The sequence below is a fragment of the Portunus trituberculatus genome, chromosome 43 (genome assembly GCF_017591435.1).
Source record: "Portunus trituberculatus isolate SZX2019 chromosome 43, ASM1759143v1, whole genome shotgun sequence".
Classification (NCBI taxonomy): domain Eukaryota; kingdom Metazoa; phylum Arthropoda; class Malacostraca; order Decapoda; family Portunidae; genus Portunus; species Portunus trituberculatus.
Window position 1 is genome coordinate 26,521,140 of NC_059297.1, and position 20,000 is coordinate 26,541,139.

Consider the following 20,000-nt stretch of genomic DNA (forward strand, 5'->3'; position numbering starts at 1 on the left):
CCACGTCCAGAATGCTTCACGCAAGACCATCACCTGCGTGGCCTTCTCCCCGTGCGGCCGCTACCTCGCCACGGGGGAGTGCGGCCACCAGCCCTCCGTCAGGGTGTGGGACCTCGCCGACAGGACCCAGATGGCGGAGTTCCAGGGACATAAGTACGGCGTCTCCTGCGTGGTGAGTACTCCTGCTGGGGCTAATGCTGTTGTTGTTGTTGTTGTTGTTGTTGTTGTTTGTGTGTGTGTGTGTGTGTGTGTGTGTGTGTGTGTGTGTGTGTGTGTGTGTGTGTGTGTGTGTGTGTGTTTTGGCTGTGTTCAGAAATACTGAACTTTCTTGCCACGACTATTTTCAAAGGCCACAGAGATGATTAGCTGGGTTTGCAAGACTGTTTTTCCTGTGAATGATGTAAAACTGGAGCTAATCTATCACTAGCACTATAAAAACATACTTGGAAACATAGTAAGCTTAACTACTACAGCCTTTTGAAATAGCAGAGGTGGTGCGTAAAATTGACTATTTTCAAAGGCCACAGAGTTCATTAGCCGGGTTTGTGAGACTTTTTCCTGTTAGTAACAATAATCGCGTTAATCTCTCATTAGAACTATAAAAACACAAAAAAACAGTGTAAACTCCACTTCTACAGCATTTCGAAATAGAGGTAATGCACAGAAGTGTTTGAGAATATGGGCCAAATTTCTGTGTGTGTGTGTGTGTGTGTGTGTGTGTGTGTGTGTGTGTGTGTAATATTTGTGGTCTGATCGGTTATTTGATGGTGGAGTCGTGCTTGTCCTAAGTGTTCCAGCCACCGGTTCGATCCCCGCCGTGTACTGTAATCTTTTATATGTTAGTATTATCGTTGTTGTTTTTTTTATATATATATTTTTTCTTATTGATTAACATGTTCTAAAATTCTTCATCTGCTTGTTTTTTTTTCGTTTTTTTCTCTCATTTCAGGTTTAGGTATTGTAGTTTTAACGGGTTTTGTTTTCTGCTTCCTTGAGAGAGAGAGAGAGAGAGAGAGAGAGAGAGAGAGAGAGAGAGAGAGAGAGAGATGTTTTCAAGAGCACATGAAAGTTGCAGGAGGAGGAAGAAGAGGAGGAGGAGGTACTAAAAATATTTTAGCCGAGAGGGTCAGGGCGTGTCTGGTGGAGGAGGAGGAGGAGGAGGAGGAGGAGGAGGAGGAGGAGGAGGAGGAGGAGGAGGAGGAGGAGGAGGAAGAATAAGAGAAATGAAGAGGAAAACAATAAAAAAACGAAAAAAAGAGGAGAAATGGAGAAAAATAAGCCAATGATTACAAAAAGAAAGAAAACAAAACAAAAACAACTGACGAACAAATACAAAAAATAGAAAGAAATATTAAGAAAGAAATTGAAGGAAAGAACTGGGTTGCAACTTCACTAACTCCACTCTCTCTCTCTCTCTCTCTCTCTCTCTCTCTCTCTCTCTCTCTCTCTCTCTCTCTCTCTCGTTTCTTCCTTCCTTCCTTCCTTCCTTCCTTCCTTCCTTCCTTCCTTCCTTCCTTCCTTCCTTCCTTCCTCCCTCCCTCCTCCTCCCTCCCTCCCTCCCTCCCTCCCTCCCTCCCTCCCTCTGCCTTCGCTTTCCTGCACTGTCGCCTTCTTCCTTCCCTCCCTCCCTCCCTCCCTCCACCGACGCCTTCCTTCCCTCCCTCCATTCCTTCACCGCCGCCTTTCCACTCTCCCTCCCTTTCTCCTTCCGTCCACTACTGTCCATCCTTCCCTTCTTCCTTCCTACCTTCCTACCTATTTCCTTTCATGTCCCCTCCTTTCTTCCTGCCCTCCCTTCCTCCCTCCCTCCTGCCGTGGGTGCCGAGGGACTGCTGGGGGTGGCAGGGCGTGACTCGGACACCTCTTATGGAAATGGAATGGAAGTAGGAGGAGGAGGAGGAGGAGGATTGGTTAGTTCGCACGTACGACCTTGTTGGGTACATTACCTTACATGATTATGGGGAGGGCGGTCCTCTCTCTCTCTCTCTCTCTCTCTCTCTCTCTCTCTCTCTCTCTCTCTCTCTCTCTCTCTCTCTCTCTCTCTCTCTCTCTCGTTTTAACTACGACTGTACCACCACCACCACCACCACCACCACCACCACCACCACCACCACCACCACCACTCATCCTTTGCAAGTCATCTCCCTCCAACCATGATAAATTGAAGGACAAATAGGTTGAACAGGGATGGGCTAGGATGGACTGTGCCTAGGATGGACTGTGATGAGGTGGTCGTGGATAGGATGGGGTTGCTAGACAGGACTGCAGTGGAATGGCTAAGGCTGGGCTGGGCTGGGCTGGGCTGGGCTGAACTTCGATAGGATGAGGCAGGGATGGGCTAATACTGCGTTAAACTAGGTAAGGATGGACTACATTGGGTTCATTTTTGGGTTAGATTGCGGTGGACTTGACAAAACCTAACTTTAATGGGCTGGGCTGGACTGGACTGGACTGGACTGGACTGGACTGGACTGGGCTGGGCTGGGCTGGGTTGATATAGAGTAAATGAGGTTGAATTAGGCTGAACTGGAGGGGAATGGCTTTGTTAGACTAGGCTGGGATAGGCTGGTCTGGTCTAGATTAGGTTAGGTTTGGTGATGTGAGGTAAGATAAGGTTAGGTTAGGTTTTGGGTAAGGTTTGGCTAGGTTACACACTGCAATGAACTGAACTTAACCCACGTAACCTCACTCAGACTTACCTATACTACATTAGATTGGGCTGAGTTAGGCTAGGCTAGGCTAGGCTAAGATAGATTAGTCTCTGCAATAAAGTGAACTAACCTAAACTAAATTCAATCAGACTTAAGTGTACTAGAAAGATATTAAGTAAAGTATCCTGAAGTGAACTAAACATGGCTACGCAGGGATGGCGTGCTGCGGAGCCAGGACCTCTACCCAAGGCATACCCACGCCCTGCCCACGCCTACCCACGGCTACACCCACGGCCACTCACACGTGACAGACAGAAAAATATATACACACGCACACTCCATTTGTTTCACTGCTCGGGGGAAGAGGAGGAGGAGGAGGAGGAGGAGGAGGAGGAGGAGGAGGAGGAGGAGGAGGAGGAGGAGGAGGAGGAAGGGGGGGTTAGAGTGAGAGAGGAGAGAGGAGGAAATAGAGGAGGGAGTCGTATAAAGCATAACAGCCTGGCCACCACCACCACCACCACCACTACTACTATCACTGCCCAGGTGAGGCCTCAATGGGGCTCGCGTCAGGCAGGTATTCATTAATTAATTGACAGACGCGCCGCCCAACACTCTGTTACGAAATCCGATAGATTCTCTCTCTCTCTCTCTCTCTCTCTCTCTCTCTCTCTCTCTCTCTCTCTCTCTCTCTCTCTCTCTCTCTCTCTCTCTCTCTGTGTGTGTGTGTGTGTGTGTGTGTGTGTGTGTGTGTGTGTGTGTGTGTGTGTGTGTGTGTGTGTGTGTGTGTGTCCGTCCGACCGTCCCCGATTCGCCACCAGCTGACATTTGAATGACATTTTTTCTACATAACTGTTACGAAAGTGGACATTGACTGCGGGAGACTGGGCCGGTAAAAATAAATTGTGTGGAGAGAGAGAGAGAGAGAGAGAGAGAGAGAGAGAGAGAGAGAGAGAGAGAGAGAGAGAGAGAGAGGCTTGTTGCATATTTCACTCCTCTATCACAATTTCATGCTTACATCAATTATTATCTGTTGTGATATTTTAAGTTATTGGTCCTTTAAAGAGCAGTCAGACGGTCAGACAGACAGATAAATACATAGATAGACAGACAGACAGATAGATAGATAGATAGATAGATAGATAGATAGATAGATAGATAGATAGATAGAAAGATACATAGACTCATAAATAGATAGATGATAGACAGACAAACAGACAGACAGGTAGATGAATAAATACTTACACTGATTTGTAGACATACATACATACATACAGACAGACAAATAGATAGATAGATGAATGAATAGAGACGTATAGATAAATTGTTACATTGATAGTATATAAACAAACTTACAGATAGACAGACAGGCAGACAGGCAGATAGATGAAATAGATAGTATAAATGATAACCACTTATATTGAAAGACTTTTTATAGATAGCCAGATGTTTAGAGAAATGTAGGTCAAATTCACATGGAAGGAAGGAAGGGAGGGAGGAAAGAGAAGAATAAAGAAAGGTCAACGTAGGTCACCTCTATATAGAAGAAAGGAAGGAAAGAGAAGAATAAAGAAATATGAATGTAAATCAACTTTGCATAGAAGGAAGGAATGAAGGAAAGAAAAGAAAGAGACGAAACGGAAGCGCCATTAAAAACAATAACACTTTTTATATCTTTTTATTTATACCATGTGGGCTTTTTCACGGGAATTTAAGGGCTAAAGAGGATGCTTTCTGTGGTACCTCCTGTCTCAAAGCCCACCCGCTAGGAAACCGTTGCCCCGAGTGAGGAAGCCCAACCTACTCTCGGACCATGGACAAGATTCGAACCCGTGCGCTTGGAGACCCCTCGGACCCCAGATGTAGTAATGACTCGAATACAAAAGAAAATAAAAAGGGAATGGAAGAATAAATGAGAGGAGAAGGTAAAGAAGGAAGTACTGTCATCAAGAACCGCTCGACACTTCAAAGTAACTTGGTTGGTTTTGAAGTTTGCCAGTCATTGGTAAAAAAATAACTAAAGACATGAAAGGAAGAGGTAAAACACGAACCTTTATTGAGCTTATTGAATTCACATTGAAAGAAAGAACAGAAAAGAAAAAGAGAGACAGAGAGAGACAGAGAACTTGAATGAGAAAGAAAAGAAAACATGACCTGAGGAATAGAAAAAAATTAAGGAAATGTGTATAAGAAAAACCGGAAGCAAGCAAGAATTACTTAAGATCCCAAAGAAATACAAAGGAAAACCCAGAGAATAACAAACTAAGGAACCGGAAACAGACAAGAATAATAAAAGATAACAAAGAGAGAAATGCAAAGGAAGAACGAGAAAATTACGTGAAACCTTTTGGATATTGCGAGGCTTTATAGAAACTACTACAGGAGGAGGAGGAGGAGGAGGAGGAGGAGGAGGAGGAGGAGAGGAGCAAGTTCAAAGTTCACAATGACACCAGCTGGTCGGGGTTACGAAAAGAGCACCTCCGTAATGGGAATCGAACTTGCAACCTTTAAAGGCCACGAGTCAACCACTGCACCACGGAGCCAGCTGGAAAACAGGAGGAGGAGGAGGAGGAGGAGGAGGAGGAGGAGGAGGAGGAGGAGGAGGAGGAAGAGGAATATGATGATGGGGATGAAAAGAAGAAAAGAAGATTAGAAAGGCCACGAAAGACGGAGATTGACAAAAAAAGATTACCGAGATTCGCATCACAAGAGCAAAAAAAAAATAAATAAATAAATAAAAAAAAAAAAAAAAAAAAAAAAAAAAACCAGCTGGCAAAACAACACAAGGAGCGTCAACAACAACAACAACAACAACAACAACAACAACAACAACAACAACAACAACACACGTCCCAGTCCCCTTACTCGGCTATTGCTGGACACAATTGTACCTTAAAGGATAAAAAAAAAAAAGGGAAAAAAAGAAACGTTTCAATTTTTGTTTTATTATATTCTGTTTCTGTTTTCTTCAATATCTTCACTTCAGCGAACGTCATTCAATTTTCCTTAACCACTTCACAATTCTCCTTAACTACGTCACTTTATTTACGTTTTCTTTGTAAGTCATCGAATATATTAAAACTCACCGACTTCTTTTTTTCTTTCTACGTACTTTATCACACACAAAGAAAATGTATATAGTTATTTAAAGTCAAGAATTGTTCCCTTTGATATGTTACTTCATTACTAAAACATCAATTACCTGTTTTATCATGAAATTGTGCCTCTTCTCCCATCTCTCCCTTGAGAGAGATGAACAGGAAGGCAGAGATAAAGAATGTGAAAGACGCGGAGGGGAAAGACGAAAGGATAGGAATAAGCTGTCCAGAAGGGAAGAGTTTACCTATAAGAAACTTGAGTATTGGGCTTCTCTTAACTTTTTCCTTATTTGACTCGCACAGGCGAACGAGATTGAGGTCAGGCCGTGTGTGTGTGTGTGTGTGTGTGTGTGTGTGTGTGTGTGTGTGTGTGTGTGTGTGTGTGTGTGTGTGTGTGTGTGTGTGTGTGTTCTGCCTGTCCTCTCTAACAGTAGCTCTGCCTCGTTTTATTATTCTCTCTGTCCTCACACACACACACACACACACACACACACACACACACACACACACACACACACACACACACACACACACACACACACACACACACACACACACAAGGGGAAGGAATGCAAAGAGATTTCAGAAAAGAAAACTTGTTTGTTTACCTCAGAGGAAGAAAAAATCAATTAAAAAGATTAAAAGGAGAAAAGGGAAAAATGAAGGAAAGAAAACGAAGGAAAATAAAAAGAAATTAATCTCCCACATTCAGACATCTAAGAAGGAGTAAGAGGAGGAGGAGGAAAAGAGGAAACGGAAGAGGAAGATGAAGAAAGTGATGATTATGGGCAAAAACAAGGAAAATTAAAAGACGATGTTGATAATGAAGGAAAAGAAGAAGAAGAAGTAGCAGTAGCAGTATATAGTAGCAGTAGAAGTAGTAGTAGTAGTAGTAGTAGTAGTAGTAGTAGTAGTAGTAGTAGTAGTAGTAGTAATAGGAGTAAAAGGAGAAGAAGAAGGGAGGAGCATTGAGTGTTTTCAGCTTTCCCCTCTCCCAGGTTCTCTTCTAAAACCCTCTTATATTTTTTTACGCCGTCCAAGCCAAGCCACGCCACGCCAAACCAAGCCAAGCCAAGCCAGGTCATTCCATTTTTTCTCCTCTGGACTTTTTCCCCCTCTTCCGGATTACTTTTTCTTTTCCCTGGCATTTTTCGCTCTTGGCATTTTCCTCTGTAACAATTTCTTTTCCATGTCTTTCTCATTTCCTTACCGATCTAACTTAATCTAAACCTTCTTTATATCATGGTTTCGCTTCGTTTCTGTTAAGGAAATCTCTTTGTAACCTTGGTATTGTGTCCATCAGTTAGCCAGTCAGTCAATCAGCTAGTCAGACAATCCTGTTATCTCACTGCCAAGGCTGAGAGGAGGTGGACTAGAAGAGAAAGAGGAGTAGGATGTCGTTGTGGGTGGAGAAGAGAGTAGGAGTGGGAGGATATAACTTAATCTGACTTTTTTCTTATATCAGTCAGTCAGTCAGTCAGCCAGTTAGCCAACCAGTTTGTCAGTCAGTCGGCCAATCAATCAGCCAGTCACATAATCCAGTGATCTCACCGCCAAGGCTGATCAGGAGGCGACACGAGTGGAGAAGTAGGAGTAGGATCTCAGTGGGTGTTGGTGGAGGGGTCTTGGGGGCTGGTGGGGGATGGGGGTGTATTAGGTCCGCGGCGAGATAAGAAGAGCGGCGTGGTGTTGCGGCGAGACCTTGGGAGTGTTGTGTTGTGTTGTTCCTATTATTGAATTGTTAATGAGGAGACTACGTGCGTCAATGCATTGTGTGGGAAGACAGGTTAAGGAGGAGGAAGAAGAGGAGGAACAAGAAGAATGGAGGAGATGGAATGCAAAAGAATAGAAGGAAAATGAATAGTAGATCATTTTCATTCCGTGTTAGATCACTGGAATAATAAAATGGAAGTGTATGAGTTAGTTTAGTCTCTGCATCATTAAAACATAACAACATAAAAGAATAGAAAAAAAATGAATAGTAGATATTTTTTACCACATGCTAGATCACCTTCAAGAAAATGGACGTAGTATATGAATTAGGTTAGTCACTGCAAACACGAGCATTACACCACAAAAACATAAGGAAAAAGGGAAGCTGAGGAGCCATTAAGTCTTCACGTTGCTGTCCTGATATTGAAACATATCAAACTATTTTCACCTATCATCCCCATCGGTGAATCTATCCAACCTTTCCCTAATGACGCAGCACTAGCAACCTGATTACTGAGTCTATGCTATCGTCCTCCACCACTCTGAGGAGAATGGTGGCCATGAATAAAGATGGACTACGAGGGAATAGTTAAGAGTGTTTTAATTAAGGAGCAGAGCAGGAAGACTTGCAAATGAATAATGAACCGTTAATACTGGTGGATGCTTTGATACTTCTCTACTATAATAGGGGAAAAACGAGTAAAAGTACTTTAGACTAAGTAAAGTTACATAGTAGGAAGCACACCGTCACTTCTTAACGAGTAGTGAACAGTGAAGATTCCAAGATGTTTCTATCCTGTAGAAGAGAAAGAAAAGTTAATGCAGAGCAAAGATAAAAGATAGGAAATTAGTAAACAATTAGACGCTCTGAGACATATTTATACTTATTGTGTAGAGATGAAGAAAATATAGGAAGGCAGTAAAGTAATGAATATATCAAAGTATTGTAAGTGAAGCAAAGATAAAAGTTAGAAAGTCAAACAGTTGAACACTCCTTCTCGTGTAGAAATAAAGAAAATAAATTAATAGAACACTGTAGAATAATAAATAAACCAGAGTATTTTTAAGTGAAGTTAAGATAAAAGTTAGGAAATTTAGTTATATTACTCGTCAAACTTCCAAATGAATAGTAAACAGTTAAGATGGCAACCTTTGATACATTTCCCTGGCGTGGAAGGCGGGAAAACAAAGAAAGGCGGAGTAGAGTGTTCAGGTGGAGTGAAGATGCAGACTAGGAATGCCACCAGAAAGTGAAGTACGTGCAGGCAGTAAGTTAGAGTAACGCAGGAACCGTGACAATAACTAACGGGAGAAGACAGTGAAAAATGAAGCTCTGCAGTGGTTCAGGGGACGAGGAGAACGTTAGTTGTTGAAGTATGTGTGTGTGTGTGTGTGTGTGTGTGTGTGTGTGTGTGTGTGTGTGTGTGTGTGTGTGTGTGTATGTGTGGAGGAAGAGAAAAGTGCATTGGAGGTAAGTAGATACGAAAAAATAAGTACCACACATTTACAATATACAAAATCTTTAATATATTATGTAATAAACCTCCTTATAAAAATTTGGTAAGAAAAAGCTGTAGCATTCATGGTTAGTCTATCCATTCCATGTTGTCGGAAAGGGAAAGAAGTGAAAAGTTAAACAAATTAAAAAACGCAATCTTGACAATGTTGGGAAAAAAAAAAAAAAACTTAAAGAAGAATCCTGAAATAGACGCACTACCTCTTGAGTCTATTAGTAAATACACCATAGGGAGAGAGAGAGAGAGAGAGAGAGAGAGAGAGAGAGAGAGAGAGAGAGAGAGAGAGAGAGAGAGATGCTTAACTACGAGAAAAGTTGACGTGTGTATTTAGTGCACAAAAATGAACTTGACGAAAAACTATTGAATCTGTTAGCAAACCATTCATTCATATTTTTTTTTTTTTTTATAGAAGACAAGGAATGAAAAAAGTCATAATTAACGATGAGAAAGCTTTTGAATCTATCACTAAACACTCCATTAAATATTGTCGAATAGAAATAATAAATGCATCATGTTAGAATAAGTCACGCTCTGCCCTCACGCATGGAAAATTTACAGATCCTCCTCTCAGCACATAATTAACTGCACATGACAGTCACACAACCACACAACCCGACGTAACGGTGAGCTAGTGGCGTGACAACTATGCTGGCTCGCTGCATCACGGGTAGGGAGACGCAGAGGTGACTGTGCCTCGCTCCCTGCTGCCTGAAACATTGACCAGTGTTCTGAAACAGTGTGCAGAGATTATTTGCCAAGTTCTCAAGTGTGTTTTTCCTGTTAATAATGTAGAAATCTTGCTTATCTGTTACTAGAGCTATGAAAACATACCTAGAAACTATGCTTTATTCCTTTGCTGCCTGAAATGTTGGCCACTATTCTAAATGTGTTTCTGCATAATATAGAAATCTTGTTTATCTGTCACTTGAGCTATAAAACCACCCTAATTAGAGACTGAAACATTGGCCAGTATCAAAAACTTTCTTCTCTTGCCACCGCTACTTTCAATGGCCACGGAGAAGATTAACCGTTCATCTTACTAATAATGTAGAAATCTTGCTCAATTGTCACTAAAGCTATAAAAACACCTTTAGAAAGTGAAACATTGGCCAGTATTCTAAAACGTTATACTCTCTCGCCACTGCTAGAGTACTCGTATTTCTCCAGTTAATAATGTAGAAATCTTACTAATCTGTCACTAGAGCTATAAAAACAACCTTAGAAATTTGAGTGACTATATTTGGGATAATTTGAACGCAATGATAGCGAGGCGTAGATGTTTTAGAGCATGGTTAGGTAAGGTGAAGGTAAATGAAGTTAGGTTAAAATTAGGTCAAGTTAAGTTAGGTTAGATTAGATCAGGACAAGTCAGGTCAGGTTAGGTCGTGGCAGGATAGGTTAGGGTTGATAAGTTAAGATAAGGTAAGGTAAGGTAAGATCGTGAGTGGAAGGAAGAATGGCATGCTTGGCAATCAAACCCTCAGTGCTTTATCCTGTTGAGAAGTGCAGTGTGAGTGTCGAGCCTTATCTGCGCAACTCCTTCAGGCCTAAGAGGCGCTCACCATACAGAGGCGAACTCAACTACCTGCCCTTAAGGAAACCATTGGCGTGTGACGAGACTAAAAGGCAAGACGAAATAAAGATAGTGATAATAAGAAACATGATTGTGTATTAATAAGTATAGAGGAGAGAATATTGATTGGTTTGTAAGAGAGAGAGAGAGAGAGAGAGAGAGAGAGAGAGAGAGAGACAGACAGACAGACGGGGAGGGAGGGAAATCAGCACCCGCAACTCGTAACTTTTTCGCACAATTTCTCTCTCTCTCTCTCTCTCTCTCTCTCTCTCTCTCTCTCTCTCTCTCTCTCTCTCTCTCTCTCTCTCTCTCTCTCTCTGCACACCACGTAATTCCAACCTTCAGGAAAGTTCATTGGCAAGGCAGTCATTGGTTCGGAAGGGAGAGGGAGAGGGAGAGGAAGTGGTGAGGACGAATGTTTGCGTGGTGCTGCAGTGGTTATGGTGGTGGTGGTGGTGTTGGTGGTGGTAGGGGATGGGAGATGGGGGATGGGGGATGGAGTGGAGGAGGAGGAGGAGGAGGAGGAGGAGGAGGAGGAGGAGGAGGAGGAGGAGGAGGAGGAGGAGGAGGAGGAGGAGGAGGAGGAGGACGAGTTCCCCCACGCCCTGTCATTATTATCAATCCAGAGAGAGAGAGAGAGAGAGAGAGAGAGAGAGAGAGAGAGAGAGAGAGAGAGAGAGAGAGAGAGAGACTTGACACTTTTCCTTCTCCAGTTCCTCGTTTATAATCCTTTTTAATCCTCCTCCTCCTCCTCCTCCTCCTCCTCCTCCTCCTCCTCCTCCTCCTCCTCCTCCTCCTCCTCCTCCTGTACTGTCCTGTCTCTCTTATTTGAAGCCAGTTAGAAGTAGTTACCAAACAGCCTCGAAAGGACCAAGAGGTTTGTTGCTGTTTGGCTTTCTTTTGTATTCCTTTGTATTCCTCCTCCTCCTCCTTGACATGACGGGGACAGGAGGCGGCGACATTGGTGGTGGTGGTGGGAGGGGGGTGTCGTTCTTGGGGTGGAGGTGGAGATGGGCATGGCAGGATAGGGCGGGGCGGAAGGATCCACTTTGCGTTGGCAGGAGGAGGAGGAGGAGGGAGTGTCAGTCTCTGCAGAATGACCTTCACCTTGCCCTTGATTCCTTCCTTGTTTCCTTGCAGTCCCTCACTCCTCCTCCTCCTCCTCCTCCTCCTCCTCCTCCTCACCTGTCCAGCTGTGCTCACCTTAACGTAGCTTATTATCCCACCTGCAGAAATTTTAACCTTCCTTATACAGTAGTAGTAGTAGTAGTAGTAGTAGTAGTAGTGTGGTGGTGGTGGTGGTGGTGGTATTATTATTATTATTATTATTATTATTATTATTAGTAGTAGTAGTAGTAGTAGTAGTAGTAGTAGTAGTAGTAGTAGTTGTTGTAGTAGTGGTGTAGTAGTGGTAGTAGTAGTGGTATACAAAGGAATACAAAGGAAGACAAACAGTAACAGACCCTTAGGTCCTTACTAGGCTGTTTATGGAGACTATCTACTAACTACCAGTGGTAGACACAAGACAGCAAAGCAGAAGGCTCCTCCCCACCCACCCGTCCCTCCAGCCGAGGCTGGCAGGAAAAAAGGCGAAACCATGTGATATAAAAAAATCACATGGAATTTTAGTAGATAGTGAAAAGGAAATGTGTAATCTACGTCTGACTACTTCTGTCTGTGGGGGAAAATGTTAACGCTTGGTAAATGTCATGTTGTGTGTGCATTGTGTACGTGGATGCACAGTGTGTATGTCGAATGGGTGGTGCGGCAGCCTTGCCTGGCGCTTTCTAGGGAGGTAGCAGTCAATCAGGCCCCAGCTCCGTTCAATCCACTGAAATAGCATACTTTCCCTGTAGGGACGCCGTACGCTGATAACCCCTTGCAACATTGATCCCTGGTACTTAGTTCCCGATGATGATCAATGGTTGACAAGGCCCTCTCCAAACACAGCCCGTCACAGGTCGAGAGTAGTAGTAGTGACCGTTCACTCTGGGCTATCTGTGCGTGTATGCAGTGTAGTGTAGTATGTATGTAAACACAGTGTGGAGTCAAAAAGGTGGTGCGGCAGCCTTGCCTGGCGCTTTCAAGAGAGGCAGCAGTCAATCAGGCCCCAGCTCCGTACAACCACTGTAAAAGTGCACTTCCCTTTAAAGGGCGCCGCACACTGTATGGTTACCCCTGCAGCGGTGACCCTGGTACCTTAAATCCCGATGATGGTCACCTACTGTCAGGGCTCTTGACTATCCACAGCCCTTCACAGATCGAGAGTAAAAGTAGTGACCGTTCACTCCGGGCTATCTGTGTCATGTATGGAGGGTGAGAGTAATTCAAACTAACGGGCAATTTAAACCACGATCAGAGGCCCGGGAGATAAAAGAAAAAGCGCAAGTTATTCGGAAATGAATAGCGACAACCGGGGATTACATTCAAAGTATTTATCGAGGCGAACTTTGAACGTTTCGATAGTACCCGAGTTGACAACATTTGATGGCAGACCATTCCATATATTGACTATGCGATTAAAGAAAAAGTGTTTGGCTTCATTTGTTACAAAGCGCTTACCAACAATTTTAAAACCATTGCTTCTGGTGACATTTGACTGGTCGACTGATACGTATTTTTGAATATTCAAATTTGCGAACCCATTAAAATTTTTGAAAAGCATGATAAGGTCGCCTCTTACTCTACGTTTCTCAAGAGAAAATAAATTTAATTCCTTGAGGCGTTCCTCGTAGGATTTGTTCCGCAGCCTTGGGATAATTTTTGTTAATCTGCGTTGTATTTTTTCTAATTTTTCGATATCTTTTTTGTAATACGGTGACCAAAACTGAACATTGTATTCGAGATGTGGACGGACAAGTGAGTTATATAATGGTGGTTGTCGTCGTCGTCGTCGTTATATTCTCTCTCTCTCTCTCTCTCTCTCTCTCTCTCTCTCTCTCTAGTTAGAACGTGTAAATCTCTCTCTCTATAAAGTTAGAACGTGTAAATTTCTTCCCTTTATAAAATCTCACACACACACACACACACACACACACACACACACACACACACACACACACACACACACACACACACACACACAATAAAATGAATGATAGTAATAATAATACCCTTTCCTCCTCCTCCATTATAATTTCACTGCTTTGTATCTTCTCCCTATTTACCTTTTGACTTCCCTCATTCCCTCCCTCCCTCCCTCCTTATCGCTCCACTTACGTATGATAACTTTGTCACAGTGTAAATATGACGCGTGATACGGTGCTAATTTTGTCCATAGAGGTTATATATTTGTATTGATCCAAACTGTGCGTGTATGTTGGCTTGATTCACTCTTCTTGCTCTCTTTCATTATTATTGTTGGTTGTTTTCTTTTTTCGTCTTTTTTCGTTCAATTTTCTTGCTTGATTTTGTTTTATATTATTATTTATTTTAGGGGTATTGTTTTTATTCACTACTCGTGTTTTTTTTCTTTTCTCTTTTTCTTATTCTCGTCTTATTTATTTTGTTAACTTTTTCTAGTTTATTTTTTTTTTACTATTATTCTTATCTATTATTCTTTTTCAGTTTTCTTTATGTTTTTCATGCATTACCATCCCTTTCCTTCATACCTCCCTACTTAGTTGCACTTTCCTTGTTTGTTTTATTCACTGTCAATCTCATCCATTATTATAGTTAGCTCCTTCCTGCTTATTTTCATTCATAAACTTCCCTTTATATATTCCTCCTTACTTATTTGCAAACCTCTCTCCGGTAACAATGTGTCTGGCCGTCCTATCCTCCCTCCTTCCTACCTCTCCACACACACACCTTCACCACCTTCCTTCCTTTCCCACACACACCTCCACGCCCCAACACCTGCCCTGCTCTGCCCTGCCTACCTGTTCCTTAGTCACTTTCCCACACCTGCTGGCTCTAAGTATTTGTCTCAATACTTTTTATTGATTTATTGATTTTTTTTTTTTATAATCTCCTTACACTTCTGTACTTCCTCCTTGGACCTGTGCTCTCTCTCTCTCTCTCTCTCTCTCTCTCTCTCTCTCTCTCTCTCTCTCTCTCTCTCTCTCTCTCTCTCTCTCTCTCTCCAAAGGGTCTCGTTGAAGATACTTTTGTTTATAAGGGCATTTTTTTTTATGGTATAGTGATGGATTGACAAGATTTCTAGTTTATTAAAAGGAAAAATTGAAAACCCGATTAGTCGTCTTTGTAACCTTGCAAAATTGTCGCGGTGAGAGAGCAAGGCTTCTTCTGAATGCGGGGTCTGTTCCCACCAACACCTGCTGCGTCTCATCCTTCTATTCTTCCTACGTACTTCACATCCCTTCAGCTGGTCTCTGGTTTCCGCCCACACTCGGCCTTACATACACTCAAGAGCAGGCGTGGGTCCGTGTTTTCAAGTCCCCTTTGTTCTCTCATTTGGTCTGTTTCCAAAGGCCACGGAGATGATTAGGCGGGTTTTCATGACATTTTTTTCCCCTCTTTGTTACACTATCGCTAGAGTCACGAAAAGCAAACTGAACAAAATAGATCAGTAATGAAGTACTGGAATTCTTTTTTTTTTTTTTTATCAAATTATGAAAAAAAATCCCTTAAAAACTTTCTCAGTCACGAATAGCAAATGTAATCAGTAATGAAGTTTTTTTTTTTTCAAACTATGAAAATTCCCGTAAAACTTTCACACCCGTGCCGTAGAGTAGAGTCTTTGTTAAACCATCCTTGCAGTCATGGATACGCAAATCTTTCTATTAATGATGCATTCTCTGTCAAACTATCGCTGGTGTCAGGAAAACCCTTGAAAACACATCTGATTAACCTTTGAAAAACCACTGGAATACATTAAAAAAAAGCTTAGAAAATATATTGAGAAACCCTAGGAAATGCCTTAAAACACTTTGAAACATCGGAAACCCTTGGAATCATTTTAAAAACCTTTGAGGACATTTTGAAAAATGTTTGGGAATACCTTGCACTGCTATAAAAACATTGAAAACCATTGAAGACCCTTCGAAAACATTTTAAAACCCTTGAAATTATCTCGAAAACCAATGAAAATGCCTGGAAAACCATTGAAAACTCCTTTAAAACTCCTGAAGACATCTTGAAAGCTTCCTCACAAATATAATATCTTCACTAGAGTTACGAAAACGCCTTGAAAACCTGAAAACCCACGAAAACCTTTGAAAACCTCCCCATTAATGTATTCCTTCTATTAAACTATCACTGCATTCACCAGAAATCATTGGAAACGCCTTGCAGACGTAAAAATAAAAATAAATAAACAAGAACTTGAAAGCGCTGTGAAGACCCCCCACTTAATTGTTTCCCTTGGAGCCTGTTGGACTTGGACAAATTAAGACACAGACACGTTTGGGAATGCAGCCCCGGACCTTCACAGCGGGGCAGGAACAACGTGGTCTGCGGGGCGTGGCCGAATGAGGCTCCAGGTGGCTTCACAAACTTATCCTCCCCTCCCCCCGCGTCCGTCTCTCCCCCAAAAAAGACTTAGGAGTGCATTGTGTGGAAGAAAGAGAGAGAGAGAGAGAGAGAGAGAGAGAGAGAGAGAGAGAGAGAGAGAGAGAGAGACTGGAGAGTATGGTTATATATATATATATATATATATATATATATATATATATATATATATATATATATATATATATATATATATATATGTGTGTGTGTGTGTGTGTGTGTGTGTGTGTGTGTGTGTGTGTGTGTGTGTGTGTGTAGAAAAATAGGAAAGAGAAAGAAGGGTAATGATATTAATAATGATGGCAACCGTAGCGTAAAAGTAATTAATAGGAAGATGAGAGAGAGAGAGAGAGAGAGAGAGAGAGAGAGAGAGAGAGAGAGAGAGAGAGAGAGAGAGAGAGAGAGAAACCTAATGAGTTAAAAGTCTACCTCACAAAGAACTCCGGATTCAAGGTCATGGTGGTGGTAGTGGTGGTGGTGGGGGGTAGAGACAGACGCACAAACGGACAGACAGATAGGGATTCAGTATACTGTAATTATAAAAAGAACGTCTTTCAATTACTCACTTACTAAAGAGGAGGTGGAGGAGCCTGGGGGGGGGGAAGGGGGTGACGAACTGATGGTGGTGGTGATGATGATGATGATGATGATGGTGATGATGATGATGATGATGATGATGATGGCACTCTTTTTTCTGATGTTGCTGTAGTTGTTGCCCTCACCATTTTTATTGTTATTATTGTTGTTGTTGTTATTATTATTATTGTTAGCAAGTGTCGCGTGTATAGAGGGAAAGGAAGAATAGTGATATAGTACATGGACTGGTGTGTTTCACTGTTTGATCTGCTGCAGTCTCTGACGAGACAGCCAGACGGTACCCTACGGAACGAGCTCAGAGCTCATTATTTCCGATCTTCGGATAGGCCTGAGACAACAAGGTCACAACTCCTCGATTTACATCCCGTACCTACTCACTGCTAGGTGAACAGGGGCTACACGTGAAAGGAGACACACCCAAATATCTCCACCCGGCCGGGGAATCGAACCCCGGTCCTCTGGCTTGTGAAGCCAGCGCTCTAACCACTGAGCTACCGGGGTGTGTGTGTGTGTGTGTGTGTGTGTGTGTGTGTGTGTGTGTGTGGCCCCTCGAGGTGAACAGGTCATATCCGGTGTCAGGTGACGCTGTTTCCCACCACCACCACCACCACCACCACCACCACCATACACTATCCTGCCCATTCTCTCTCTCTCTCTCTCTCTCTCTCTCTCTCTCTCTCTCTCTCTCTCTCTCTCTCTCTCTCTCTCTCTCTCTCTCTCTCTCTCTCTCTCTCTCTCTCTCTCACATATACTGTATTTTTTTGTATGCACTTTAACTGTATGAAACAAACTGAGACTGTCTGTAGCGAGGAGGAGGAGGAGGAGGAGGAGGAGGAGGAGGAGGAGGAGGAGGAGGAGGAGGAGGAGGAGGAGGAGGAGGAATAAAAGAAAAAGAACGAGGAAGAATTATTAGAGTAGTATTTGGAATGTCATAGGAAAAGTTAGGACAAGGACGAGGGCACAGGTGAAAGTGAAGATTGAAGGTGTGTGGGTGTAGGTGGATGTGGGTGTGGGTAGATGGATGAGTGTGTATGGGGAGGTTCTGTGCGGTTGAAAGCTAGTGTCTGTAGGTCATGAGCGTGTGGATATGTATGAGTGGTTGGGGAGTGGATGGTGTGTGTGTGTGTGTGTGTGTGTGTGTGTGTGTGTGTGTGTGTGTGTGTGTGAAGGTGTGGTAAAGATTCCTTGACTCAAAGTTCAACCAAAAGCAGCGATGTTCGTTTCTTGTTGGTATTTCCTTGCGTTACTCTCCTACCCCCCCACCCAACCAGAGAGAGAGAGAGAGAGAGAGAGAGAGAGAGAGAGAGAGAGAATTGACATATATGATTAATCCCCTTCAACCAAAACATTACACTTCCCATTTCAAACCTCCAATAATTCAACAGTGGCATTAGAAAGGAACCATTATCTTCCTTTACACATCCTCCTCTTCCTCCTCGTCCTCGTCTTCCTCCTCTTCATTATCGTCCTCCTCCTCGTCCTCGTCCTCGTCCTCTTCATTCTCGTCCTCCTCCTCCTCTGTCCCCACCTCGTCCTCCTCCTCCTCCTCCTCCTCCTCCTCCTCCTCCTCCTCCTCCTCCTCCTCCTCCTCCTCCTCCTCCTCCTCCTCCTCCTCTTCGTCCTCGTCCTCGTCTTCTTCCTCTTCATTCTCGTCCTCCTCCTCTGTCCCCCACCTCGTCCTCGTCCTCCTCCTCCTCCTCGTCCTCGTCCTCGACCTCGACCTCGACCTCGTCCTCGTCCTCCTCCTCCTCCTCCTCCTCCTCCCCATGGTTAGGATAATTTAATTATCCTAACAACCTAGTAATGGCCTCAGAGTCTGTTGTTGTTTGGATTTCCTCTGAATTTCTTTCCTGTCTTTTGGCACTCATCTATTGCAGTGCCACAATTTTTTTGTCACTTATTTTTCCTTATCCTTTATCCTACCTTCCATCCTTATTCCTTCCTGTTTATCCTTTCTTTCTTTTCCTTTATGCCTAACTTGCTACTTCAGTGTTGTTTAGTATTATTCTATCTATAAGTCGTCTTTTTTATGTTTTTCTAACGTTCGGTAATTTTTTTCTAGCATATCATCAGTCAGTTAATGTTTTCTGATTGACAGTGGATGCAATAGCTAATGGATAAGTGTCACAGTGGATCAAATGAGCGAGTTGAAAGTTGTGGAGGTGGTAGTGGAAGTGTGGATGTTAGTTAGGTGATGGAGGTAGAGGAGAGGTGGAAGTAAAGTGGAGGAGGTCGAGGAAGAATGAGGTAGTGAATTGACTCCCAGTGGCCCAAGTATATTCAATACTCATCACAACCTCGATCATTAAGTTACAGTGATTTCCAGTCCCTTTTTTTCGGTAGTGGAAGTGTGTAATGTGTGAGGTAATGGAGGTAGAGGAACGGTGGAAGTAGTGGAGAGGTAGAGGAAGAATGAGATAGTTTGACAGCCAATTTCTCCAACACTCATAACCTCCTCTAGTAAGTTAGAGAGGATGCTCATTATACTGCTCATTCTACAATTTATTTCTTCTCTTTCCACAGGCATTCTCCCCGACGCAGAAGTACGTGGTGTCGGTGGGGTCCCAGCACGACATGATAGTGAACGTGTGGGACTGGCGGGGCGGCGTCAAGGTGGCCTCTAACAAGTTTTCCAGCAAGGTGAAGGCCATCAGCTTCGCAGAGAACGGCTCCTACTTCGTCACCGTCGGGAATCGCCACGTCAAGTTTTGGTACCTAGAGGTGGCGCGCGGATGCAAGGTGAGGATAACTTGTGTTTGTCTCAAATGGTGAAAAAAGAAATAGTATCTTGTAAACCTTAGGCATACTGGTGTTTGTGTCGGCTAGTGAGTAGAAAATTGTTTCTTATGAATCCTAAGAAACTTTGTTCTTCTCAGGTAGTGTCAGTGCACGAGGTAGAAGCAATCGTTTACTCTGTATGGAGAACTACACAAATAGAGACTACATAATCGGAACGTGAACCAGTCTAGCAGTTTATTGAAGAAAAGTTAGATATAAAAAGTTGGGATAATAGGTAGATAGATAGATAGATAGATAGTTAGATAGATAGATAGATAGCTAGATAGATAAATAAATAGATAGATGATTGATTGATTTATTGATTGATTGATTGATACATAGATAGATAGATAGATAGATAGATAGATAGATAGATAGATAAGGAACACATTACAGAAAAAAATGAAAAAGAAAACCAAAATACAAGAGAAGACTTTTGTTAGAGGTGCTCTGGCCAAAAGTTACAGGAAATAGATATACAGATGAATAGATAAGAAAGATATTACAGAAGAAAAAGGAAATCTAAGTGCAGGAGGAGACTTTTCATGTAAGTGGAGTTCCGGGCAAGGGCAACAAAAGTCAGAAAAAAAAAAAAAATAAATAA

At 42.8% G+C, this 20,000-nt stretch overlaps 1 protein-coding gene across 10 annotated transcripts in view; it reads left to right on the forward strand.

Moving 5' to 3' along the window:
- LOC123518200 (mitogen-activated protein kinase-binding protein 1-like) overlaps positions 1-20,000 on the forward strand; it is a 184,419-nt gene that overhangs the window by 116,666 nt on the left and 47,753 nt on the right. For all 10 annotated transcript variants that reach the window (XM_045278907.1, XM_045278901.1, XM_045278903.1 and 7 more), the window contains 2 exons: positions 1-172; positions 19,142-19,357. The exon at positions 1-172 is cut by the window's left edge and continues 42 nt beyond it. In XM_045278907.1, coding sequence (XP_045134842.1) covers positions 1-172; positions 19,142-19,357 — 388 coding nt within the window. The remainder of the gene's footprint in view (positions 173-19,141; positions 19,358-20,000) is intronic.